This window comes from Crocuta crocuta, unplaced genomic scaffold (genome assembly GCF_008692635.1).
Source record: "Crocuta crocuta isolate KB4526 unplaced genomic scaffold, BGI_CrCroc_1.0 scaffold143, whole genome shotgun sequence".
Taxonomy (NCBI): domain Eukaryota; kingdom Metazoa; phylum Chordata; class Mammalia; order Carnivora; family Hyaenidae; genus Crocuta; species Crocuta crocuta.
In genome coordinates, this window is record NW_027529175.1 from 3541236 (window position 1) to 3566971 (window position 25736).

The window sequence follows — 25736 nt, forward strand, 5'->3', positions numbered from 1 at the left end:
ACACTTGCTGCTCCCTCCCCCATCCTCCCCCTCCCACTCCCAGAGGGGCCGAGCCCCTCTGCCCACCAGCACCCAGCCTTGCTTCGGTCCCCTCCAGGCCCTCCAGAGTCAAGGTCAGGGTTAGGGTGCGGGGCGCAGCGTGGGTGGCCGTGCGGCCGGGCGCGTGCCTCGGGGGGGAGGTGGCCCTGGCGGGCGGGCTGCAGACCTCCGCAGTGGGCTGTGCCATAGAGTACGTAGCCACGGTGACACAGGCACTGGAAGCCACCCGGGGAGTTGACACAGATGTGGTCGCAGGTCCTCTCGAAGGAGCACTCGTCGATGTCTGTGTGACCATGGGAGACAGAGTTTAGGGAGGGGTGGCAGGGGGACGGGCGCAGCCTGTTGCTCGGCCAGTCACGCAGTGTCCCCGGGGCTCAGCGCACGGCCGATCCACAGTGTCAGCCTTCTTGTCGCGGCCCCGCTTTCTCCTTTATCTCCGTCAACGTGACGTTTCCACCTGGAGGTGGGCAGGGTAGACTTTTCTGGAGGTGGGCAGGGTAGACTCTTTGAATACACGGTATTATTACAGATCTCTGTTGTTTGATATCTCACGCTCACCCGTGGTCAGGACAAGTATTTAATCCGCCTCTGCGGGGAAGTGACTGGGGCTTGCCTGAGGACACAAATGAACGGGGACGTGAAGCCAGGCCTCCTGGAGGCTGACCAAAGTGTGTTTTCCTATTCACTCCAAGATGTCTCTTGAGACAATAAGGAAAACGGCCCAAAAAGAAACGGGCATGGGGGGAATATGCTACTCGTAAGGGATAACGAGGTAGCCTTGACAGTATTTGAAACTTGATCCTGAGCTTCCTGGTGGCCAGGGTAAAAAAGGAAAAAGTGTCATAGAGTTCTTGTTATCGGACAGAAGGGAGAGAATGAACCCCATGCTCATAGGAGACAAGTCTGTTCTGGCCAAAAGTTGTAAGGAAAATGGCTCTCGTGGGATAGCTGATGGGGGCTCCTCAGGGCAAAACAGCCATTGACTCACCTCTCCATAAGCACTGTAGTTGGAGTTCATTCTTTCAGTACATTGAATGTGACTACGTGTATCGCTGATATACACGTGTTCGTAATAATTCCAGCACAAGCAAGGAATCGCACTGTGGGTGCCCTGCTCCCTCCCCGCTGGGGAATCTGGGAAGATTCTCTGGTGCTTGTGGGCACTTGCGCTAGACCTTGAAGGATGGGACTAACTTGGAAGTTGGGAATGGAAGTGGGGGAAGGGCAGTCAGGCAGCGGCTGGGAGGGGGCAGCACGAGGCACCCGGGGACCGTGTGGGACTCAGCGGGGTCAGGGAGGTGTGTGAAGTCCCCATCCCGAGGGCCTGAGTGCCGGGCAAAGGAAAGCAGACTGCTCCCTGCTGGAGCTGGGGAGTCCAGGGTGGTGCCGGAGCAGCGCTGGGAAGTGGCCAGAGCCCCAGGGCCTCAGAGAGAGGAGCCCGGTAGAGGGTGGGGGAGACCGGCTGGAGCCCAGAAGCAGACACATCGTTGCCTCGTCTCAGCAGCTGCCCACCTCTCTCATGGGACAATCGAGGGTACAAAGTCAAGGGCCCTCCCTGAGCCCTCCGCAGAACTAAGTCCAAATGTGGAGGAGCCTGGACAGGTGCCATGCTCCCAACAGGCCTCACGCCCCGAGAGGAAGACAGACAGGAGACCCATCAGGGGATGATGAGGCGGAGCCGAGGAGGGGACTTGACTGGCTCAGGTCATAGGATAGGCCTGCGACAAGCTGGCCCTGGACCCTCCCTTACCAGCCGCCTGCGACAAGCTGGCCCTGGACCCTCCCTTACCAGCCACCTGCTCTCGCCTTTGTCGGTGCTCTTGGGAGAGCACGCTCCTTGCCCCACCCCAGGGCCAGCCTTGAGCCCCACTAACAGGCAGGAGATACAAGCCCCCCAGCCCAACTCGGCGGTGTGCAGCCTGCCACGAATGGAGGACCTGTCTGCAAGAGTCGTTGATGATGAAACTGAGCCACATTCCTGCCACACAGGACACCCCGGCCACTCCCTCCATATTTTCTCCCAAAGGTGGCCCCTGGGACACCCCTGTCTTCTTCTCAATGACCTCATACAGTCCCACAGGGCTCCTTGTGGTCCCCCAAACTGCCCTTGGGTGGGTTTACCTCCCTGGCTTCTCCAGGAAAATGCCTATTTACCAATGTCTCCTCCATCAGGAAGCCTTCCCTGACTACTCTCTCCACTGCCCATTCTCTGGGCTCTCCCTGCAGCCCAAAAGCCTCCTGGACTTGTGCTGGGCTGTGATTCTTGGCTTCTGTCCAGGCCTGTCATCATCCTTTGGCTCCTTGAAGGCACCCAGGAACCCTCAGGACCACAGGAAAGTGTAATGTGCCCTACCTTCCAGCAGGTGGCAGCATCTCACCTCGAAAGCCTCCGATGAAGGAGGCTAAGGGCCACCGGGAGGGGACTAGAGTGTCTGAGCTCTGCCTGGACTCACTGTGACCCCTCCCCCTATCCTGGGGGTGTGCGCAGATGCCTCTCCAGGTCTCAGTTTCGCATCCATAAAAGGGATGGGTTGGCCTGGGTGGCTTCTGAGGGTCCCCAGAGACCCGTAGGACAGAGAAGGCAGCGGGGCAGGTGCACATGCTGGGAACCCGAAATCCACCGCTGCTCTCAGAACGGCCAGCAGGGCTGACGAACCTGGCCCTGGGCCTCGGCTCCCAGGAGCTAGGGCGGGGGTGGGCGGGACAAGGACAGGGCGTCCGAGGGGCACGGGGGGCTCACCTTGGCAAGACCGCTCGTCGGTCAGCAGTTTGTAGCCCTTCCGGCAGCCGCACTCAAAGCTGCCCACGGTGTTGCGGCAGAAGTGGTCACAGCCTCCGTTGTTGGCCAGGCACTCGTTGATGTCTGCGGGGACCAAGCAGGCGGGGCAAGGCGAGGGGGCTGGGCCACCAGGTGGGGGGACCGTCCGTCTCTGCCCCCAACTGCCCACGGCCCCCCATCTGAGCCCAGAGAACAAGGGGCCTGGCTCACAGTGTTGGGGGTCAGGAGGGTGGGTCGTCCCGCCTCCCCCGGCCTGGGCGAGCACGGCACTCGGGGCACAGAAGGGAGAGAAGTGACATGTGCTGTGCCCGGCAAGATGACAGGGTCAGTGACATCCGCCTTGTCCTTCCATGGGCTCATTTGGGGCGGCAGTGCGGCCTGGAGCAGGCCAGCTGCTTCCCGATGGCCATGACCTTGGGCAAGCTCCTGCCCCTGGGGCCTTGGCTCCCAGGATATAAGACAAAGGTCAGAAGCACACCTTCGAAGAACACCGTGAGGATTAAATGACAGTCCCAGGGGCGGGTGCTTACTGAGAGCTCGGTCAACAATTATGGGTTCAACGCCCCTGCTTTACCGAAGGGAGATGGAAGCTCAGAAAAGGTAACTGTCCATGGGCTGGCAAACGTCCCCGATTCTTGCCTATTTGAGCGGTTTCTTGGCTCATCATTTAAACAGCTGTGGCTGTGGCTGTACCCTAAAGGTCACCGGTCCCAACCCCGTGCAAGGGAGGGCCCTTGCCAAACATCCCTGCCAGTCGGCCTCTGCTTGCATGCCTCTGGTGATGGGGGGCTTTCTCCTTCACAGCACGGCCTGTTGGCTGATGCATCAACAACCTCCCTCCGACTCCTGGGAGTTCCCTCCTGCCTCCCCTGCCCTGCTGCTCTGGGCTTTGCTCTCTGGGCTCCAGGCCAGCCCGGCTGACCGTGCCATTGGAGACCTTGCCCCTGAGGTGTCTCTGCTCATTTTAAAGTTCCTCTTGGGCCCCAGCCCCAAGGCCCCCAGGCTGACATGACCTGGCAAACAGATGACTTTCAGAATGGTGTTTTCACTCTGATTTGCAGGGGGGGAAAAGAAGTGATGGAAAACAGTAAGGACTTCTCCGTGTTGGCCAAAGGCCACGTCTCAGCAGAGCTGTGACTCAGACTCCAGCCATGGCTGAGCCTGTCCTGAATGTGAGGGCCCGGGTGGCCCTGTCCCACGAGCAAGGTCCATCTGCCCCCTTTGTGCTGAGCTCCATGGAGAAGGCTCTATCCCATCTCAGCGGCTCCAAGTCCCGGATGGAGCCTCACTTCTTTTTCCTCAAACCAAACAAGCTCAACCTGACACTTGCAGAAAGCCCTAAGGTAGTGCTCCCACAGTATGGGTGCTCTCGCAGAACAAGTGCTCCCACAGAGTGTTCCCTGATAACAAACTAAAACCCAATTATGTGGCCCAGGGCACTAGGAGAAGGACGCTTTTATAGACAGCAAGGCTGAGGGGCTCTTGGGGGGCTCAGGCGGGTAAGCGCCTGACTTGATTTCGGCTCAGGTCATGATCTCACGGTTCGTGGGATTGAGCCCCACGACGGGGCTCTGTGCTGATAGCACAGTACCCACTTAAGGTTCTCTCTCTCCCTCTCTCTGCCCCTCCCCTGCTCTCGTGTGCTCATGCATACACTCTCGCTCTCAAAATAAATAATCTTAAAAAAAAAGGTGGTAAGGCTGAGATACCCCCACCCCTGGTAGGCAGTTCTCAGAGCCTCTGGGAGGGGCTTGGCATAACACGGGGGCACAGTGAGTCTGGCAGGGGCAGGCCCCAGAGCTGCTTTCCCAGGGAGCCCAGTGGGAGCAGCCTCTGAGGAGTGCAGGGCACCCAGTGGGTATGCCCCTGCATCTCCTTGCCCATGGCTGCCCCCCCTCCCCGGGCACCTCCACCCCAAAGACCCATTCTGTTTGCACATTCTGGTGGCTCTGGCACAGGGAGGTGGCAGACGAGGGGACTGGAGGTGGTTCCCACTAAGTGAGGCCCACGGCTCGGCCCGCCTGGTCCTGACTCCTGCTGTGCCGCCTCTTGGGTAACTCTGACCCTCCGCACACAGGAGGCACTCTATATGTGCGCAGCGAGATGGTCGCTGAGAGCAAACTCAGCTCTGAAACTCTGCACACGTCCATGTTCCACAAACAGAAATGCCCGAGCGTGAGGCTGCCTGTGCCCCATGGCAGGCAGTCGGACCCTTGGGTGGTCATTGCACGTTCTGGGTACCATCTCATGCTGGTGACCAGGCCAAGCATTATGGCAAGGTCTTGTGTGATCTTCCAAACAACTGGGGACCAGACCTCCCAGTTTACAGAGAGGGGTCACAGCTACATGCAAGAGCCAGATGGGAGCCCAGTGCCAGCTGTCTCCAAAGACGAGCCTTCTCCAGTGCACCCTGCTGGCGTCGCGGCCTCCAGAGAAAGCAGACGTTAAGTCCGGCCAAGGGCCTGTGCAGGCAGAGGCTTGGACATCTTGTCCTCTCCCCCTGGGGGTTATGGGGAAATTTCTTAAAAATGGTTTTTTAATGTTTATTTATTATTGAGAGAAAGAGACAGAGCACGAGCAGGGGAGGGGCATAGACAGAGGGAGACATAGAATCTGAAGCAGGCGCCGGGCTCCAAGCTGTCAGCACAGAGCCTGACGCAGAGTTGAACTCACAAACCATGAGATCATGACCTGAGTGGAAGTCGGAAGCTCAGATGACTGAGCCCCCCAGGCACCCAGAAGATGGGGAAATTTCTAGCTAAGAGCCTCTGGCAGGAGGGTGGAACCTGTCTCGGCTCTGTCCCGGGGAGCTGTGTGATCTTGAGCAGGGAAAGTCACCTCTCCGAGCCTCAGTTCCCCATCTGTGAACTGGGCTGTGAACCTCGCCTCTCACAGGCCGAATCCGCAGATGGGGTCTGCCTCTCAGGGTGCCTCGGGGCTCTGGACCCCCCCCCCACCCCTGTTCCCTCCAGGCCTGTTGGCATAGCAACCAGACAGGCCTTGGGAGGCATGTTTGCTTGAGGCCAGGCTGGCGGAGCCACTGCCTGGGGGTCAGGGTGGGGGAAGCAACCCCCAGCTCTAGCCCAAGGGCAGTCACACAGGCCCTGGACCTTCACTCTGATGGCCCCCTGGGGACCGCCTCCGCTCCCTCTTTACTGCGCTCACGCTGCCCCACCTCCACCAGGCAGCCAGCAGTCCTGTACCTGTTTACAAGTCTTCTGTGGCCCCTGGTCGCCCCAGGATAAAGGACCAGCCCTGTGTGCAGGCCCTCCCCTTGGCATCCTGGGCCCGGATGCTATGCCCTCCGGTTTCTGTGTGCTTCTGCCGCGGCGGCCCAGACCCTGGCTGCCCCTCTGCAAGGTGCCCCCCCCTCCTTCCCAGCATTAAGCAGGTGCAGCACCAAACAGGGAGCCTTGAGACTGGACCCCTGCAGTGTCCGCACTGTTGAAAACAAAGCTGGGGACAAATCTCAGACGCCGCCCCAGCCTTCTGTTTCAGGCAGGACACCCCCCCTTTTCCGTGCCGGTCTCTACATGCCCGTGTGCCCCTGTGCACTTGGGGCTTTCAGCTCTGGATTTTCCAAGGCCTCGGTTACCTTTACTCTCTAGCCCCTGGTCTTGCTTCACAACATGTTTGGCTTCCAGAATATACTAAACGTTTGAAATCACTCCTTTGATGTCCCCTCCCGGGCCCTTGCCGACGCCAGGGTGTGCACGCCCACCGAGGAGCCCAAGCCCCGGGGCCGGGAATTCCCAGCCGGCGGGTCCTGCAAGGTGCCCGTGCCCTGACCTGCACCTGCCGGCGGACCCGGTGAACTCGGGCCGTGAGCACGAGGCTCTGGGACCCCAGTTCCCGGGCTCCAGAGGCCAGCCTTTGTTCTCCAACGTTCCCTGAGTGGAAGATGTTATGATGCTCACATCAGGTGCTTCTAGACTAATACCATAGTCCTGAGGCTCCAGCGGCTCTGGCAACCTGTGGACTGCTCTGCTTACCGCCACCGCCTCTGCCTGGTCCAAGCCGTGTCACCTCCAACCCAGGGGACGACAGCAGCTGCCTTGCTGCTCTTCCAGACCTGCTCAGAGAGCGCCGTCCAGGCGGTGGTCAGGGACCAGCTCAAAATGAAGCCTGGGTCTGTGCAGGCCCTGCTCAGTAGTGTCTGGGGGCTCGCCAAGGCTCGAAGGACGAAGGGCCAGGCCCTCCCCAGCACACAGGCCCTGCGGCATCTGGCCTGGCCTCCCCCACATCTCCCAGACCCGGGTGCACAGGATGCCATTGGGGTGCCCTGTGGAAACACGGCCCGGGAGCACCTCTCCTCGCGCCCTCCCCACCCCAGTGCCGGGCAGGCTCCGGCCCCCCTTTTCTGCCCGGTGGTACTCTGCCCAGCGCCAAGCAGTCTGTAACACACGTTCATCTCGGTGATTTTAAAAACGGAAAAATTATCTTTTGCATTTGACAGAAGACCCCCCCAGGGACGGGAAGATGTCTGGTTCGCACACTGGTCTCCCCAGCCCTGCATGCAGGAGGAGCCCAGACTCCCCATCTGGTATCAGAGTGACCGAGAGGACTTCCTGACTGCGGGCGGCGGGAGTGAGGAGGTTTGGCCGAAGGCAAAGGGCAGAGCAGGGGCAGCCCCCAGTTAAAGGGCTCGAGGAAGAGCCACGGGACACAGGGTGGGGGGCTTGGCGTAGGGGGCCTCCAGCTGTGGGGGCTCCCCTCAGCACTCTGCTGTCTCCAGACACGAGGTAGGGAGGGGACGGGTGCCCCTCGGGCCACCAAAGGCTGGGCAAGGGCAGCAGAGCCCCCCGCCAGCGCTCTGCTGGGCATGGCTGCTGGCCCCGCCCCGGGAACTCAGCCGTGCCTGCTCCCGTGGTCTTGTCCACGAGACGGAGGCAGGGTGGCCTGACTTTACCCTCCCCGGCCCCAGCTCTAAGGGCACAGGGCCAGGCCTGCCGTGACACTGCTGGCCGTGAGGACGGCTGGGACAGCGGGGAGCCCTGGCCGGTCTCCCTGGCATCGTGTCCACGTGTCGCAACCAGGCTCTGAGTGGGCCGAGCGGGGGCTACAGAAGGGCTTTCTTTTCAAACACACAGGGAAGAACTGCTGCTTCTGTCAATAATACCTCGGTTCTTCCCGGCAAAGCGGCTCGGAGGGAGAAGTCATATGCCGATTATTTTTACAGGCTTACGGAATAAAGCCCACCTCGGATTATTTAAGATCACCGGAAGCCTCAGCTGTCCGTGTTTTCACCCGCTGGACTTCGGAAGTTCACCTCCTCTGCCCTTCCGCTGCCTTCCAGTCCGGCCTGCTTCCTGGCGGCGCGGGGAGGTGGGTGGCCAGCGCTCGCGGGGATCCCAAGGGCCAGCGTGGGGCCTCGTGGGAGGTGCCGAGGGGACCCCTGCAGGGGCCTCTGGGGTTTGGGGCCTCTTTGCGAGGGCTGCAGGGAGGCCTCTTCAGTCTCTGGCTCTGCCAGCTCTCACTCCTTGTTTCCTGATGGGCCCCTAACACCACAAGCACCCCCAGAGGTGCTCAGAACTCCGTGCGGTGAATCTGGGAGCCGGGGGAGGGGGGAGGACTGAGCAAAGCTCTACCTGCTCTCACCTGCAGCGGCCGGGAGAGCGGTCCATTCCCGGGGGATTCTCACCCTCCCGGAGCCTCATCTCTAACTGCAAACGGAGGTCCTTTTGCACCCCTAGACCTGAGGGGCACCCAACTTCACTCCTCCAGCCACAAGCCCACACCACGTCCTCATTTTTCCGACCGTGACAAGAAGACAATCCCATCTCTACGAGGAGACCTGTCGTCCCCAAACCTCCCGGGTTGTGCTGATGCCAGGTGCTCCCACGAAGTGCGGGGGGGAGAACGATGGCCACAGCCCCCCGTCCTGGGCTGGGGGCCACAATGTATCGCTGTGGCCTAGGAGGCCCTGCGGGAAGACGCTGTTTGCCCAGCGCAGCGCACAGCCAGTTTCTCAGGACCCTACCGACGCAGCGTGCTCTTGAACCCTGCTGGGAGCACCAGTACTGACCCCCCNTGGGTTGTGCTGATGCCAGGTGCTCCCACGAAGTGCAGGGGGGGAACGATGGCCACAGCCCCCCGTCCTGGGCTGGGGGCCACAATGTATCGCTGTGGCCTAGGAGGCCCTGCGGGAAGACGCTGTTTGCCCAGCGCAGCGCACAGCCAGTTTCTCAGGACCCTACCGACGCAGCGTGCTCTTGAACCCTGCTGGGAGCACCAGTACTGACCCCCCTCTTCTCGGCCTCTCCAGCAGAAGCCCCGGGAACTGTGGACCACTCCTGCCCTCGCTGTCACTCGTGGCCACACACTGGGCCCGAGCAGCCCCGCCCCTGCCCACGTGGCGAGTGGAGGGGTGCCCGTGCCTCGTCCGCTCTGCGCTGACCTTTGCACGTCTTCCCATCGGGTTGCAGCGTGAATCCCACGGGACAGCTACATCGCACGCCGGTGGCTGTGTCCCTGCAGGTCCGGTCGCAGCCTCCGTTGTTCACCGCACACGTCTCTGGCAGGGGGAAAGAGACATAGACACTCAGTCTCCTCGGACGGAAGCCATCGTCACCTTTCTCCATTCATGGGGGCACCTCCTGCGAGATGAGACTTGAATTTGAGTTCTGGCTGATCCCCTCTAGCTGTGGGCTTCCCTGAGTCTCGGGCTCCCCGTCTGTAAAATGGGAGAATGACACCATTCCTGTGGGATTGCTGGTGAGGACCCACTTCGATGATGATGGGTGGGAAACCGTCTGCACACGATTGAGGGCTGCGCTTGTGTCAAGGTCGCTGCCCCCACCCCCACAACGGGATCAATGCTGCCACATGAAGCCACTGCTGAGATCAGCTTGGCTGGTATTTAACTGCCCAGTGCCAGAGTCCTAAACCCTTGTCCTGCCCGGACTTGGACTCCAAACCCAGAGGACTGGCAGTCCCTGTGGCTCCTGCACCAGGTCTCAGGGTGGACTGGCTTGTGACCCTGGCCGTGGGGCTTCCAGGGGTGGTTCCCCGAGCCCGCACACCATCTATCACCTTGATGAGGCTCTCAGCTCAACATCTGTTCTTACTGAGCCATAAACCAAAGGCATCTGGTTTTTGTCCACTTGAAGCTTGTCTAGTGCTTTTTTTTTTCCTTTGCAAATTCAAAGGGCCTGGAGCGGCTGGGGGCAGAGCCTAGGTCACCCAGCCCGTCGTGTGGTGAGAGTGATCCTCCCCAGGCCTGGAGAAGGGGCTGGCAGAGCTGGGTCACCAGGGTGCAGGTGGCCCGCACACGGAGGGGACCGTTCCTAAGGCCCCAGAGCTCTTTCCGAGCATCTGCGTGCTTTGATCTTGTGGGAACCGTGCCTGAGTGGGCCTCCCTCTTCTCTTCCGTGCTGGGAACTGAAGAGCGAAGGGCCCCACCTTTTATAATCCGACCCCCTCTGCCTGTGTACCTTGGCTTCCTCTGCACACCTGGCCCCGAGGGCCTTTTCCCTGAAGCCTCCCCCTAACTGGTTTCTTCTGTCTGTCTGTCCTTCTGTGGTGTCTGCATTCCTGTGGGGGTGACGACTGAATACAACACGTATCCCACTAGCCAGGAGTCCCTGCTGCTAATTATAACAAACTCTGATGCCTTTCCTTTGAACTTCAACTTTGTGTGTGGGGGTGGGCAGGGCAGTGAGAGGAGGAGATTTGGCTTTCCTTTCCGTGTGAGTGTGCGGAATCTGCAGGGGTGTGGTGGGCCTTGTCCTCANCATGGTAGGAGGAGCTGTGACTAATACTGAAAGGCAGGTCTCCCTGCCCCCCGAGTGCTGGCATAGTGGCTTGGAGGCCTTCGGCTTGCTCAGGTCCCAAGGCCCAGCTCAAAGAACACCTTCACGCCGAGCCTCCCAAGCCCCAGGCACAGGAAGAAGGCCACACTCTGGCCGGCACATGGCCTGCTCTTAACCTGACTGTCAACTAGGGCAGTGGAGGCGGGCAGGCCAGGGTGTCACTCACTGAGTGACGGAGTTGGGCACCCACACCTCGCGGGTGAAGATGGTAGGCCTTCCCTCCCAGCCAAGGTGAAGATCATACGAACTTCCCACTTAACAGCCACTGGTCTGGTCTGGGTCCCGGCAGGGAGCGGTGGCTTAACAAATGTCAGTTTCCCCTCCTGGGGTTCTAACCGGAGAACTCTAACTCTCCCAGCCCCAAATCAAAGAGCCAGCGCAGGCCTCAGGTGCCCTGGCAGCCTTTCATGTGGGAAAGCCCTCTCTGGAGAGGGGCCTGAGGAGGAGTCTGCTCTCCAAGGTGCCGGTAATTAAGGCTCAGGCCTTGGAGAGCTGGGGCGGGGGCACAGCCGGGACCTGGCTCGGTGACCGTGATGGCCACCGGGCCTCCCGAGGTGGTGGAGGTGGGGTGTGTGCGTGGGTACTGGGGGCTGGGTCCCTGAGAAATGGACCTGACCGAACAGGCTCCTGTCAGCCCTCCCCATCTCCGGGGGCCCCGATGGGGCTCAGAATCTTGGCTTTCCGGGGCGCTGGGGCCTCGGGACCCGCTGGGCAGGCAGAGGCTGGGAGGGGGTCAGCATGGAGAGTCACCCACTCTCTAGCCTCTCTCCTGCTCTGTGTACACTTTTAATCACTTATGTTACCAAGATGATGTATGGTGTCTAAACTTCAGGGCCTGAGCAGGGGGCGCTGGGCCCCCATGGAAGGCCGTTAGGGGCTGTTCTGGGTACAGACCACCTCATCCCACAGCACCTGGTTATTGTGGGTCACCTGCCCCGGACCCAACTCAGCCTTCCAAGCCTTATGTCCCCCAGGCTCTTAGCAGTTCTGTGAGGCGCTCCTTACCCTCCGCGCCCTGGAGAGGAGTCTGCCCGGGGCTGTGCGCCTGGCAAGTGGCACTGCTTGTGGCCCTGGTGGGTCTGACTCCCACCCACCTGACGGCCTGAAACCTCCAGCCCCAGCCCCAGCTCCCCACAGAGCCAAGCAGGTCCTATACTTTCCACACCGCCCTTTTCCAAGGTTCTCTGTCTACACATCCTCCCCCCATTCATCCGTCCCCTAGTCTGGGGCCCCAGGCCTGGTTTTGCAACTTCTTTAACATCTGATTCCAGCCCCTGCCCTTACTGCCGCCATGCTGGGCCAGGCCACCAGTGTCCTCCTTTGTGACAATTACGGCCTCTCCTCCAGACCACTGCCTCGCTCTGGGAAGCTGATGCCTCCAGGCTCATGCAGCAATGCTAAGAGCCAACATTGACGGAGGCCAGGCCCTGTGCTGAGTGGGGGAGGGGGCAATGGAGTGAGCAACCGGCAACCAGCCTGTCCTCAATACTGCCGTGGCCACTGGATCTGCCAGGCCCCCGGCGTCCCCTCTGCAGCACAGGGTTGGTGGCTTTTGCCATGCCCACCTTGGCCATATCGTTCTGAGGTTAGATGTACACGGCACAGGGCAATACACACAGAAAGGGGGCTGACGGGGTCTATCCAGTCCTTTGGGCTTAAGTGGAGGTCGGGTGGGATGCCTGGGGGGCTCAGTCGGTTAAGCGCCGACTTCGGCTCAGGTCATGATCCCGCAGTTCACGAGTTTGAGCCCCACATCGGGCTCTGTGTTGACAGCTCAGAGCCTGGAGCCTGCTTCTAATTCTATGTCTCCTTCTCTCTCTGCCCATCCCCTGATTGTGCTTGGTCTCTCTCTCTCAAAAATAAATAAAACATGAAAATTAAAAAAGTATAGTGGGGGTCAGGGGCCGAAGTCTACAAGTACAGGCCAGGCCAGCCTGGGGGCACTGAGAGCGCTGCCCCCACCCGGGGAGTTTCCAGGCTACTGGGGGCTGCTGAGGGGGCTCGCTGCCCCGGATGGTGATCAGCCTGGATCACTCCCCCTGGACCTCCATCTCCACGTGCCTCAAAAAGGCCTCTGTTTCCCCATTAGAGGCCACCCAGTGGCCACCAAGCTCTTGGGTGCAGAAACCAGACAGCCTGTCTTCTTCTATGACTGCAGCTTCACTCGAAATGCAATTAGCAAATGTAAGTGGAGGACTGCAGCCATCGTGTCTCTGGCCCTGGGGGGGGGTGGGCAGGGGTGGCCCTGCAGGCGGCCCGGTGAGGCCACAGCCCGTCCAGAGGCACGCACCAGCCAAGGGAGGCCGGAGTCTAGGTGCCAGGCTTTCAGGGCTGTGAGGGGTGGGGTGGGGGGCACCCAAACCTGGGTGCTGAACCCAGGATCTGAACTTTCCTTTTGGACCCCTTGAGCCCTCTGGGCTACTGGGTCTTTCCAAAGGCCTCCCCCCTCCCCCTGCAGAGAGAACCCCCCAGGGCACAGCCCCCTGCAGCCAACAGATGATCTTTTCACTAAAGTCCACTGGCCTCACAGCGGCCCCAGAAACTGGCTTCTTTTGCAGGCAGAGAAACTGAGGCTCCGGGAACTTAAATAGCTTGTCCAGGCAGAGGGAACCACATATTATGAGACTCAGCACAAAATAAAAATGAAGGGCCTTGGTTAAAAAATTAAACATTTCAAGAGAGACAACAGAGCACTCAACTCAACAGAGCGGGGCCTGGGGCCAGCGCCCGGGCCCCACGCCCCGGAAGCCTGTCCCGCATCTCAGCTCGCTCAGCTCTTTAGAAGAGCCAGTATTTGAACCCAGGACCGTGGGACTCCAGGCTGAAGACTGGGCCAGACCAGGCCAGAGAGCCAGGCTTCAAGGGGGATCCACGGGGCAGCCGGCACGGTGCCCGGGAGAGGGGGGCTAAAGTGGGAAGGGGCCTGAGAGCACACCCCTTTTTAGTAGGAGGGGGAAAGCCCTAGGTGTGTTACCGGCTCGTTTTTTGGTCTTTTCCCTGGGGCACTCCTGCTCTGGGCCAGGCTCCGCCGGGGGGCACTGGGCGCATGCAGGCAGAGCAGCTGTGAGCCTGGGGGGCCAGCCTCAGGCGGCCCGCGGCCTCAGGCTGGAGCTGCCTGCTTGCCTGGCCCTAGGTCTGGGGGGAGGCCCGGCGAGGCCTGTGAGGGACAGCCCCAGTCCCAGTGCAGAGGCTAAAACGTGAGCTGTGGAGTCAGAAAACGGGGATCCCTGTGACCTGGGGCAGGCCCCTTCCCTCTTGGAGCCGGTGCTTCCTGACACGCTACGTGGAGGTGATGGTATTTACCACAGTGCTTGGGCCGGGCCCGGACAAATGTGGATGTCACGGTGCCTTGCGAACTGTCACAGCTGGGACCACACACTCACTCTCGGTGCCATTTCTTCTGCCCTGTCCCTGAGGAGTCTGAGCGCCCAGTCTGAGCTGCTGGGTCACCCGACAATTATCTTCTGAGCTCCGCATGGGGCAGGTGTGCCTCGGACAGTCCCTGCTCCTGGGGAGACCTTGGCCTCATGGGGAGACCTCGGACCCCGGTGGGTCCACTGCTCTAACCTTGGCACAGGGTGGCTGGGGGAGAGGGGCTGGAGAGGAGTCTGACGGTAACCCAGGCCTCAGGGGTTAGCAGTTTATCAGGGGAGACAGACCCCTGTCCTTCTCACAGGCGCCCGGGCCCACCTCCGCCCCCCACCCCGTCCTGCCTGAGCCCGGGCTCCACGGATGACGTGTCCCCTGGCCCAGGCTCATGGGCCCCTCGTGACTCGGGAGGCCCCTCCAAGCTCTCCTGAGCCCTGCTGGCTCTCCCAGGCCCCGGGCTTCTGTTTGGGGGGTGATTCCCCCCAGAAACCACTCCCTCCCCAGGCAGAGCTGTGTCAGGGTGACCCCGACCCCTGCACGGGACCGATTTTGGCTGAATGACCAGATGCAAGTCTCCAGAGGAATGAGACGGAGCAAAGCGACCCAGCCCCCGCCCCACGCTGGGCCTGGCAAGGGGAGGGTGCCTGCGATGGCCCCCACAGCACAGAGGACCTGCACCTACCAGTAGCGGCCAGAGCCACGGGCGCTGGGCCAGGTGGATGCTCCCGTGGGCTGAGCACAGGGTGAGTGGGCTCAAGCCACGGAGGGCATCATCAAACAGCACCAGGTGCTGCACAGGGTGGGGCCGAGGTGGTGTGCCCTGATGAGAACCAGACGTGAGTCCGGAGGCCCGAATGCCACACGCAGTTCCCCAGGCGCTGTGGGACTTTAGGCCAAGGACGACCCCCGTCTCTGGGCCCTGATGTCTCCCCTGTGGTGGGCCTGGCATCAAGGGCTTGTCCACAGTGCTGGCATCAGGCCCCGCCCCAGACGCTCTGACCTGGAGGCTGAGGTGTGAGCCCAGTGACCCACAGAGACCCTGTCCGCCCAGACATCTGTCTCTTCCAGGCCCTTACCCTGAGACATCTGTCCCTTCCAGGCTCTTACCCTGGTGGCGGGAGCACCTGTCTAGGCCTCAGCCAGGGCTGGTCCATCTGCCCTTCTGCCACAAAGGTCAACTGAAGCCAGCTGGGGAGAGGGGCGCTATAGCCCCTGGCTCTCCCAGCCCAGCTATGGACTGTCTGACCTTTGATCATTCTTCCCTCAACTGGTTCCTGAGCCTTCCATGGCTCCACTCACTCAGGGACAGGAGAACTCTTAAACGCTGGCCTGGCTCTCCTTCACTGCCTGTCTCTCGCGCGGGCCCCACTGACCTCCAGGCGGCCCCGTGGCCCGTCACGGGCACTGTCAACAGGCCGATGTCCCTTACTATGCTGGCACAGTGAGATTGGCCTCCTTCACGAAGTCCCTTGGGCAGGCGAGAAGAGTCAGGCCTCAGGCCGACGGCAGAGGCGGCTTCCCCGGCCTGGGCCCCGTCCCTGCTCAGGGCGTTTGCTGTGAGTGTCCGTGGGACGGTTCTCCGGAGACACGGCAGGTTCATGATCTCAGGGCCACACCCTCGCACGGGCCTGCCTGGTGGGTGGGGGTGGGGTTTCCACACTGGTGCTCGGGGGACAGGACCCTTCCGGACCTGAGGGGCGGTGCCTGGCCCCCTGTGGCAACGGGGGCGGGGAAGAGGCCGGCCAAGAGTGAGATGAGCAGACCTTGGGGAAGCTTCCCCAACTGACCTTGTACATTAATGCCAGTGGCACGAGCAGAGCCACGGCCGCGAGCCTGCGTCCTGGCCTGACTCCCGCCTTTACCCGGCTCCTGAGGGGAGGGGTGAAGGGGGGCTCACATGCACCCTCTTGTTGGAGACAATCTGCAGGGGGAAGGGGGTGGGATCATCGTGCCCATTCTAGAGAGGGCTCACGAAGGCCCGGCTGGTGACCCTTCCTCGGCGCTGTGCCTCCCTTCTAGCTACATGCGGCTGTGGATGTTTGGGTGTCAGACCCTTCTTCCAGAACACCTGCCACCAACCGCTAAGGCTCTGCAAGCGCCGTGTGTCACCTACCCACCTGTCCCCGGAGGGAGTGTGACAGTAGGATGCTGCTCAGCTGCTTGCTCCTGAGCCTCCACCGCACTGTAACACGAGGGGCACCCTGGCAACTTGCTGGGAACGTTTTCGTGTCTAGGTACGCAAAGTCTCAGCCCAGAGGCTGCTCCACGGAGCGAAGCCTCGTTCCAGATTCCCCACCGCTGCCGGGACCCGGGGACGGACCGGTCCGGGGCCAGCCCCGGGCTGAGGGAGGCGGCGCCCCAGCCCTTGGGCACCAACGTCTGTGCTCCCAGGTGGGGTTTTCAACCCCAGCGCACCCCCGACTCCCCCTCCGACCCGTGACTTCCCGGGGCCGGTGCAGCCGGCACACGGAGCCCGCCCTCCCTCTCCGCAGCTCGGGCCTGTGAGCCGGGCAGGCCTCCCGGAGGGGTCCGGACCGCGGGTGCCTGGCTGGCCCCCAAAAGGCGCCTGTTCACGCCGCTGGTTCTCCAGGTCCCCTTTCTTATGGCATCACCGCCTCTGACCTCACCAAGCTCAGGCAGGATGGAGGCTTCTCGCCTCATGGCCTGGGGCCTGCGCTCCGAGGGCCCTAGTAAAAGTGCCAATGGCCTGGGGCGGAGAAAGTGGGAAACAATGGGACGCAGCACCATGTGCCACCCGCAGGCCAGGGCCTCTGCATAAAGCATCTCGTCCAAGCTGCTTCAGAGAAGAGACGACACGCCCTCTTTGCAAAAGAGAAAAAACTAAGGCTCAGAGATGTGAGGTGGCCCCAGCCTGGAGAAGACGCTAGTCACCGGGAAGGCCGGGAGGGAGCCCAGGTCTGGCCCCGGGGCCTGGGCCAGGACGACACAGGGGAAAGAATCGCTGTCAGCAAAACTGCTCAAGAACGCCTAGCTCCTCAGGCAAAGGCACAGCCCGGCTGAGCACCGTGAAGCCCCGTCCTCCCCCAGGCTCCTGGGGACAGACCTGGAGATCCGTAGGAAGCCCTGGGCTCCGGCTGCCCCTCAGTCAGCGGCCACCTCTGGGCCTGCCTTGGTTGGTGCCAGCCAGGGAAGTCCCGAGGCCGGCAAGGGTGGGTGAGGAGCGGCGCAAGCAGCAAGGAAGGGTGGACCATCGTCTGCCCCGGTGGCTGGGGTGGGAGGGCAGGGGTGGGGGGTGGGTGACTGGGGCCCCTGGGCAGGTTCACGCCTTCCTCCCCACCGGGGCTCCTCTGGAGAGCGCAGCTGGACCAGATTGTACGGGTGACATAAAGAAGCCCCGCGTTCTCCGGGCTGCCTTCCATCTGCGGCTACCACGGGCAGTGGTGCCCTGCAGGGCCCTCCTGAGTGTGCCAGGGCAGAGAGCCACGTCCACAGGCCGGAACACGGGGAAGTGGGCCAGTAGGTGGTGGGGGCATTGAGCTCACACCCCACAGGCCTTTGGGACCCTCCTGGACCAAATCCTGGGGGGCCAAGAAAACTAGTGAAGGGTTAAGGCAGGACAGTGAGGGGCTGTGGGCAGGGGGCGGTGAGGCCCAGGAGTGTGTGGGGGTCAAGCGCGCCCAGCTGCCAGTGGGATGGAGCGGAGTGTGGAGTGGGGAGTAGGAGCTCCCCTCCACTCACCGCTGCCCGAGTGGGAAAGCTGTCTAGGTGGGAACTTTCTGTGCCAGTGCAGGGCAGGGGCGAGGGCTTGCGGGGGCCTGCCACTGACCGGGAAGCCTGGGGGGTGGGCGAGCCACTCGGAATGGCCCCTGATGCAGGCCAGTCTGACGGAGGAGGCCCTTCTCAGGCATCGCTGTTCCAGGTGGCCCCAGCCCCAGCCCCAGCCCCAGAGGCTGGAGAGCCGGGACTCTGGAGAGGGGAAGGGGTTACTGAGGCCACCCGGGGGGAGCAGCGGGCCAGGCTGGGCGCTCCGGTGCCCAGTTCGCTGCCCCTCACCCCACACCCAGCCCTTTGGTCCAAGCGTGGATTCCCCCGGGGAAGCCACAGGCAGCTGCCTCTGAGAAGCCGTGGGACCCTGGCTTAAACCCTCAGCTCCCTGAGCCGGGCCACCTCTGCCAGCGGGGATCGACGGTCTCCCTCAGTCCTCAGGGGTCACCCTGCCCAGCCGCCTCACCCGGTCACTCTCTTTGTAACACCATCCTGAGCTCCCCACCCGGCAGACCCTGCCCTCTGACCTCCAGCCGAGCCAACTCGCTCTGGCCTGGGGCCATGTCCACACCCGAGGGCCGGCTTCATGCTTCAGGATTCTCTACGGCACGCTGTGCCTGCAAACCCCCGTCTGCTGCAGGTTCTGGAAGCCAACAACTGGGCCTCAGCCCACGTTTCCTGCCAGGTTCTCTCTGACCCACCACTCATACGGCAGTGCCTCCCCCCCCCCCCATCNTCTTCAGTCTTCCCTCACAGAACTTGCCCCGAGATCCTGGGCCAGGGCCTGCCCGCACCGACCCGACCTGCACCCATACCTGTAGCTGGGAGGGAGCAAGTCCCTGGTTCCCCGTACGCCGCCTTCACCCCTACCCTCATCCTGGGGGCTGAGAAAGTGGCGTTTGTGTTAGCCGTGCCCACAGAAGGGTTGTCTCGCACGGTTCTTATGCTTTAGGAGATGGGCACACAGATGGGCTAGCACCAGATCCAGATCCAGATCCAGATTCACATGGGCCCCGTGAGGGGGAAGGCAGCCCAGGGACTTAAGGGCGAGTGCCCTGGGCCTCTGCAGGGTGGGGGCCGGCCTGCTCCCTCCAGCAGGCTCGGTCCTTGGAAGTACAGGGCCCGGGCGCGGGCGCGAGGGGCCCTGGTTCTGCCTGACTCACTGGGAGGCTGGAGGGTGAGTCACACCCCTCTAAGCCTTAGCCTCCCTTCTGGATCAGCCCATTCCCCGCCCCCTCTGGCGTAACAAGCCCTGCCCGGCACCCTGCTCCATCCCACACTCCTTCTCTTGACTACTTAGCCAAGGCACCATGACCCACCTCCCTCCAGCAGCCCTTAGGGTGCGTACGCGCGTGTGTGGCTAAATTGAGGGCAGGAGCTCAGGACCACAGCCAGGGCCCCCAGGTGACTAGAGACCAGTATACCTGGCACTAGCTCACGGACAGGGGTGAAATCCGACCACCCCGGTTTTTCCTGCACCGGAGCCCAGCCCAGAGCTTGGCCCCGGGGACAGGGAGGCTGCAGCTTGGTGGGGAAGGTGCCGGCCCTGGCCCCACGGTTGCCCAGCCTTTCCCTCTGGTGGGCCTTCTGCCGAGCACCTGGCCCAGGAAACTGCCCTGTGTCATCACCTCCCTTGCCTCACATCTGGAAGGGCCTCTTCCCACTGCCAAGTGTGCCCAGGATTCAGGATCCCTGTCTGCCCTTTCTCTCCTGGCTGGACGCCTGCCTGTGTGAACAGCCAGCAGTGAGGCCCCACTCAACCCCAGGCACCTCCTCCAGGAAGCCTTTGTTCATGCTCTCGGCCAACCAGCCTTCCCGGTGTTCCTGCTCTGGGCAAGGCCCTGGCCGGTGCCCCCCGGGGGCCATTGGAGCTGGCATAGTCTTGGCCTCTGCCACAAGCCAGGGAGTCCCAGGCTTATTGCACAATAGGGTGCAGGTGGAGGAGGGGCAAGGAGTGGAGATGGGGGTGGCAAGGAAGGTCCAGGTAGGTCTGGACAAGCCTCTGTCAGGTAGAACTAAGATGGCACCTGGGTACAGCATGGTGGGTGGCTGGGCCCACCGAGGCAGGAAGCTGCAGGCGCGGGCCTGAGGGACAGGCGCACAGTGGCTTCCAGGAGGTGACCGATGTCAGGTGGGCCTGGAACCGGGGGTGGGGGAGGTGGCCTCGGAGCTGGAGGTGGGGGCTGTGGGAAAGAGGTGGCAGGTGGGTGGTCCCTGGGTGGGCGGAGGGGCCGGGGAGGAGGAGTGTGAGTGTGTGTGCAGAGAAGTGACATCAGCCAGACCTCCCAGGGGGGCCGGACAATTAGATGAGGCTGCGGAAGCACGGGGCTCTGTCTGCACCCGCCAACTGTCAGCCACGGCTCCCCCCCGCCCCGATTTCCCTGCTCCTCCCCCACCTTCTGGGTCTCCAGCTCCTAGCCCCCCTTCCAGGCACTCTCTCGGCTGTTGCCGTGTGCTGGGCGCCAGGCACGTGCGCTTCGGCACCCCCCGCCCCCCGCCCCTCCTCACCTCACCCTGCACCGAGCCAGATGAAAGTGTTCTCGTATCACCTATTCAACAGAAGGGAGGCCTGGCTCACAGGTGGAGAGGTGCAGGGAGATGGGAGGGTGCCGGCTGCGCGAACACAGGGTTGGTGCCATTTTGGACCTCAGTTTCCTCTTTTGTAAAATGGCAATTGCTTTAGCAATCCCAGGGTGGCTGAGAGGTGAGTGAAGGCTGGGACAGTGCCAGGCCCAGAGAAGCTCAGGCTCGAGGCTAAATGGGGCCCGGGGCACCTCGCTGTCCTGGGCTCAGGGGGACCCCCGAGTGGGCTGGCTGTGAGGGCAGTGGCCACGCCGCTCATGAGGAGGGCCTCTTCGCCTCAGCTTCTGACTTAGGGCCCTGGGCTTGGCAGTCCACAGGCCTCCGACCTTGGCACAGACTAGTTCTTGCTGATTGTGTGGCCTGGGGCGTACTCCCTTTCTGGGGTCTTGCCTTCATCTGTAAAGTGGGGTCATCTGCCTCAGGGCTGCGGGAAAACTCACCAGAGAGGGCTGGCTGGGAGGCGGCAATAGCAGCTCCCTAAAATGTTCTTAATTCCCTACGACCCTTCATGGCAAAAGAGACTCTGCAGATGTGATTAAATTAAGCCCTTGAGATGGGGGCTTGTCCTGGATTAGCTGTGTGGATAAGTTTCCTTAAAAGTGGAGGAGAGAGATCAGCGAAAGAGATGGAAGCAAGGTCACAGAGATGTAATGTTGCTGGCTTGGAAGATGGAGGGAGTGGCCCCAAATCAAGAAACATGGGTGGTTCTAGAAGCATCTAGAGCTTCCAGAAAAAAATGCAGCCCTTGCTGACACCTTGGTTTTAGCCCAGTGAGTCCCGAGTCCAATCTCTGACCTATGGGAGAGGATGTGCTGTTTTAAGGCACTAAGATTGTGGTACCTTGTTCGCAGCAAGAGGAAGCTAACACAGCATCCCTCCCACATACCGGTGGGGAAGGGACTGACAGAAGACATAAGACCTGGGTTGATAAGAACACAAAGCAGCGTCTCGTCAGTCTTGCTATGCGGGGGGGGCCCAGGGGCCCCTGGCAAACAGCTGGGTGTTCAGGGGTTTTGTACCACTTGGCCAGATATTTGAAATTGATCACTCCAACCCTCGAATCCAAATATTTTAACTGATTTTAATGTAAATAGAAAATCTCTTAGGTATTTTGAGCCTCTTTAGAGTAAACATAACTGCCCCTACTCTTAGCCTGTGCTCGGTGACTGGGGGTAATTACGGACAGCTACTGCTGGGTGCAGCTGGGACCCCACGGGTGGGGCAGGGGCTATGCAGCCCTGAATGGCCCAAGGCTGCTCTGCTACGGACCACCACCCTCTCTGTGACAGGGAAAAGGGGGTGTCAGCTTGAGCCTGCGGGACCAGTCTGCTGGCAGCGTGTTCCACCACAGAGAGGGCCAGGATGGCATGTGCTCACGGGGCCTCAGGCGGCCAGCGAGCGCCGCCCTGCACGCAGTCTTATCCTAACCCCCTAAAAACGAGCCCTGTTGACACAGGAGGGTGACTGGCATCTCAGGAAGACCATCTCAGCCACCTGGGGACTGCAGCACGCGTGTCCTGCTCTGGTGGAACCCTGTACCGTGACTACAATGGGTGCTGCTCGTGGCAGAAGGTTCCGGGGCATTCCAGCCCCATTCCTCCTCACTAGTCTCTGTCTTCTCGTGAGGATCTGGGTCAAGGGGGGTTGTGGGCACAGACTCTGGAGCTGGGTGGCCCAGGATCTGACCTTGCCCTCAAACTCCTCAGTTTCTTGCCTTCCTCATCTGCTCCTGGGCCACAGAACAAGGTCCTCCCCCTTCCCTGTCCTCCCCCGCCCCCTCCAAGGGCCCAAAAGAGGGCTCACGTGGCCCCCCAGCCACAGGCGTCTGTGGGATAAACTGCCTGTGCTCCCTCCCACCGGCCAGTGGTGCTTATCTCACTCAGGTTCCCCTCACGGTCTAGGCTGCTGTCTCCACACAGGGCGGGGCTCTGAACGGGATTCCCCAGGCATCCTCTGACCAGCACAGGGCACAACGGGGCTGGCGACCTCCCTCGTTCTCCATTATCCTGCCTCTGTTAATACAGCCTGGAGCAGCCGTCCTCACCAAGGGCTACTAGTTAGAGCCTGAAGTCCAGTAGGATCCCAAGTCTGTCCCCCATGGGCTGCTCTCAGTGGAGACAGGTGCTAAGAACTATGGGCTCTCGAGGGAGGGGCTCACCAGTGCTCTTGGAGGTGCCTTTCACGGAACCCTCGAGGATGGTTACTTAGCTCGGGCGGAGGGCTTTGTCCCAGGCTTCAGGTGTGTAGGGAGACCAGAGGAGGGAGAGGTCTCTTCTGCCTGGGGAGCACGGTGGGCTCTAAGGGGATGGGTGAGGGGACTTCTGCAATCAGGTGGGAGTTGAGGGGACACCGATCATCATCCTTGTCCTTGGCCCCTTCCAATGTCTGATGTGGCGTCCCCCAAGCTGCTGCCCCAGCTCTGCCTCCCAAACCTGAGGTGAGGGTACCCATATTCTCAGTTCCACCCCTCTTACCTCCCCAGCCCAGCCCCAGGCCATTATCCATGGACTCTAAGTAGACAAATCAAGTACACACAGCCCCTCCCTCTTCCTCGCCACCCCCTGACTTGATGCCAGTTCAGTTCTGCCCTTCCCTGCCGTCACCCTCCTGGTGGGGGGGCACAGGCCACCTGGGGGCCCAGTGCCTGCTCCCACCCTGCTCTGGGGCTCAGGTCGTGGGCAGCAGGACCCACCTCGCAGTAAATGAGGCTGCGGGGCCCCGGCAACTCTGATTCCCACCACCCGGCTCCGGCCACCTTCCTGGCTCTACTTTCCTGGAGAGTCGTGGGCACGCCTGCTCGCGGGGACCTTCAAGCCCATCCGGTGGCCATTTCCAGCCCTTCCCAGGCCAACCCAGACAGTTCTGTCCAGAAAGCTTGAGGAGAGGGGACTTCTAGACAGAAGTCCCGCCTGCCCATGTGACCAGAGTGGCTCCTCCAGACCCCTGGACCCTAGTGTTCTTGTTGGAGACACGGGGCTGCACCTGTCCTGCCCGACACGGACTTCAGGCTTCACAGAGCCTTGACAGCCCAGGTCTCCTCTGCCCCTCAAAGCCCCACCAGGGAGGGCGGGCCTCCAGCCTGGTTCGCAGTGTGAAAGGCCCCCTCCCTTCCGTCGCCCCATTTAGGTTTCCCTTCTCCCTCGATGCCTGGACTCTTTGGAGATCCACATGAGGACCATGAAACTAGGTGACCTCTCTGGGACCCTGAGGCTCTGACTTTCATGGTCCTGTGACCCTGACACGTAGGACGGCCCACACAGCCGTGACCTTCGGGTGAAGCTCAGCTGTGCACTGCAGTACGTGACTGTGGGTATGCCAGAGCGCCCCATGAGCCTCAGTTTCCTCCTCTGGGACCTGGAAAATGTACCACCTGGCCCCAGGGCTCCTAAGGCTGGTGAGACACAAAGAGGGTTGTGACAGTCCCCAAGCGACCCCGCAGTTGTGCTCCCAAGGCCCAGGCGCCACCCAGGGGCCAGCAAGCGCAGCACAGTAGAGCTGAGGGCGGGGGCGGGGGGTGAGTGAAAGAGGGGCACACTGGCTCTGCGGTTCTGCAGACTGAGCTCCGAGGAAGAGCAGCCTGGTCAACCTTCTCCTCCTCTCCCCTCCCCCTGCCCAGGGCCAGCCACTCCGGCAGGCCGCCCAAGCCGCCCTGAGCAGCACCAGGGGTGTCTGGGTGAGCCTCCCCAGCGTCTGGGCCCGGCCTGGGGCCAACCTGCCCCCTAAGTGGGGGCCTGAGGCGGGACCAGCCCAAAATGGGCCCACTTGTGCCCACCTCAGGCTGGGTCGTTCACGGAGTCAGGAGCCTTGGCGCCAGAAGGGGCTGAGTGAATCTCCCTTTGACCTGAACGGTCCTCTCCTCTCTGGGTAGCAGATTCCCCAGCTATAAAGTGAGTCCCAGAGATCCCCGAGCCCCGAATCTAGATGGGTCTTTTTCTGCCCTGAATGTGGGTTCTCTCCTTGGCAAGGAGGCCGAGGGGGACTGTGCTGCCTGAATCCTTCCTCTACGCTAACGCCCTCCTTTGCTTCTGGGTCTCAGTATTGCTTTGCTGATCTCGGGGTTCCTGGCGGGAAATGGGGGCGTTTCCTGTCAGCAGAGGGGCTTATAGCAAATGTCTCCTTACCCGCAGAGGCCACTAGACACTGGCTCTGGGTTCTTTGCTACAAACACACAGAGAAATACACGTGTTTGATGAAGGGTAAAAACTTTAACAAGGAAAAAGCGAGTTCACATCTAGAGTGGAGCCCCCCCACTCAGACACGGCATGCGTGCCTACACGCAGGTGGGCACCCACACGCACGCCCACCCCGCACGCCAGCACGCACTCCCAGCCCCTCCCAGCAGCACGCACGCACGCGCACGCACACGGACAAAGGTGCAAGTACAACAAAGGAAGTGGAAGAAAAGTGTTACCCATGAGTAGCCGCCGTTTCACCCGCTTGTCCACATCAGCTACTGACGTGGCATTGAACTGAGGGCTCTCAATTGCAGCCTCATCCTTCTCTAAAACACAAGTAAGGGACAAACACGGAGCCGGTGGTTAATGAGAGCCCACTTCCCGCGGCCCAAGACAGCCAGCCTCTCGGCGTGGCGCACACACAGCCAACACAGCGTGCCGGGCCGGCGCGGCGTCCGCGCCCAGGGGCGAATCCCAGGGACCTCCAAGGTGGCGTGTTCGGGGCAGGGCGAGGAGGCAGCAGGGTGCGGGGTGCAGGATGGGGGACGGCCACACGAGGGGCACAGACGGGACACAGGGCCCATCTGCGAACAGGCAGAGGAGGTGGCTGAGGTCCGAGGGAACAGACCCAGCTGCGGAGGGCCGCGGAGGCAGACGGTGGCGCCCCAGCGCTCAGGGGGATGCACGTGATGGCGGACACCCCCGGCTCAGGGGGCGGAGGCAGGCACAGGACAAGGCACAGGACAAAGGGACAGGGCCACAAGGTCCGGTGATGGCTGTGCCTGGACAGCAGACGCCCCATCTCGAGGGCACGGAAGTGTGTCAAACACTCATGCAGAGTTAAGAACGAGACACACAGAGGAACACACACACACACACACACACACACACACACACAGCGGACCCTCTCCAACAGACAGGAAGAAACAGGGGCTTGATTTGGGCAGCGCTGGTTGCCTGCTTGTCTATAGAGGACTGGAGCGAGACACTCAAGTGCTTGGCGTGGGGCTGCGACATGGGTCATCATCCTAGGAGCGTGCGGGGGTNTCCTCTGCTGGGGGGGAGGTGTGCGGGGACATTCGCTCCCGAGTGGGGGCGCCCGAGCAGCGGTGAGCAGAGGCAGATGGGAGGTGCTCCTGGCCAGCAGGAGGCAGTGGCCAAGGAGCTGGGTCTGGGGGTGGGGGTATGGATTTCTAAGGGGAGGGGAGGGAAAGAGGGGATCAGGGAGGTTACATCAGAAAGTAGAGCGAGGCA

The 25736-nt window shown here is 61.7% G+C and overlaps 1 protein-coding gene across 1 annotated transcript in view; it reads right to left on the reverse strand.

The window, feature by feature from the left end:
* Positions 1-25736, reverse strand: part of SCUBE1 (signal peptide, CUB domain and EGF like domain containing 1) — a 140939-nt gene that overhangs the window by 26378 nt on the left and 88825 nt on the right. Inside the window, exons 7-10 of the mRNA XM_077757892.1 lie at positions 24719-24808; positions 9216-9332; positions 2780-2902; positions 206-322 (exon numbers count right to left, since the gene is read on the reverse strand). Of these exons, the coding sequence (XP_077614018.1) occupies positions 206-322; positions 2780-2902; positions 9216-9332; positions 24719-24808 (447 nt within the window). The remainder of the gene's footprint in view (positions 1-205; positions 323-2779; positions 2903-9215; positions 9333-24718; positions 24809-25736) is intronic.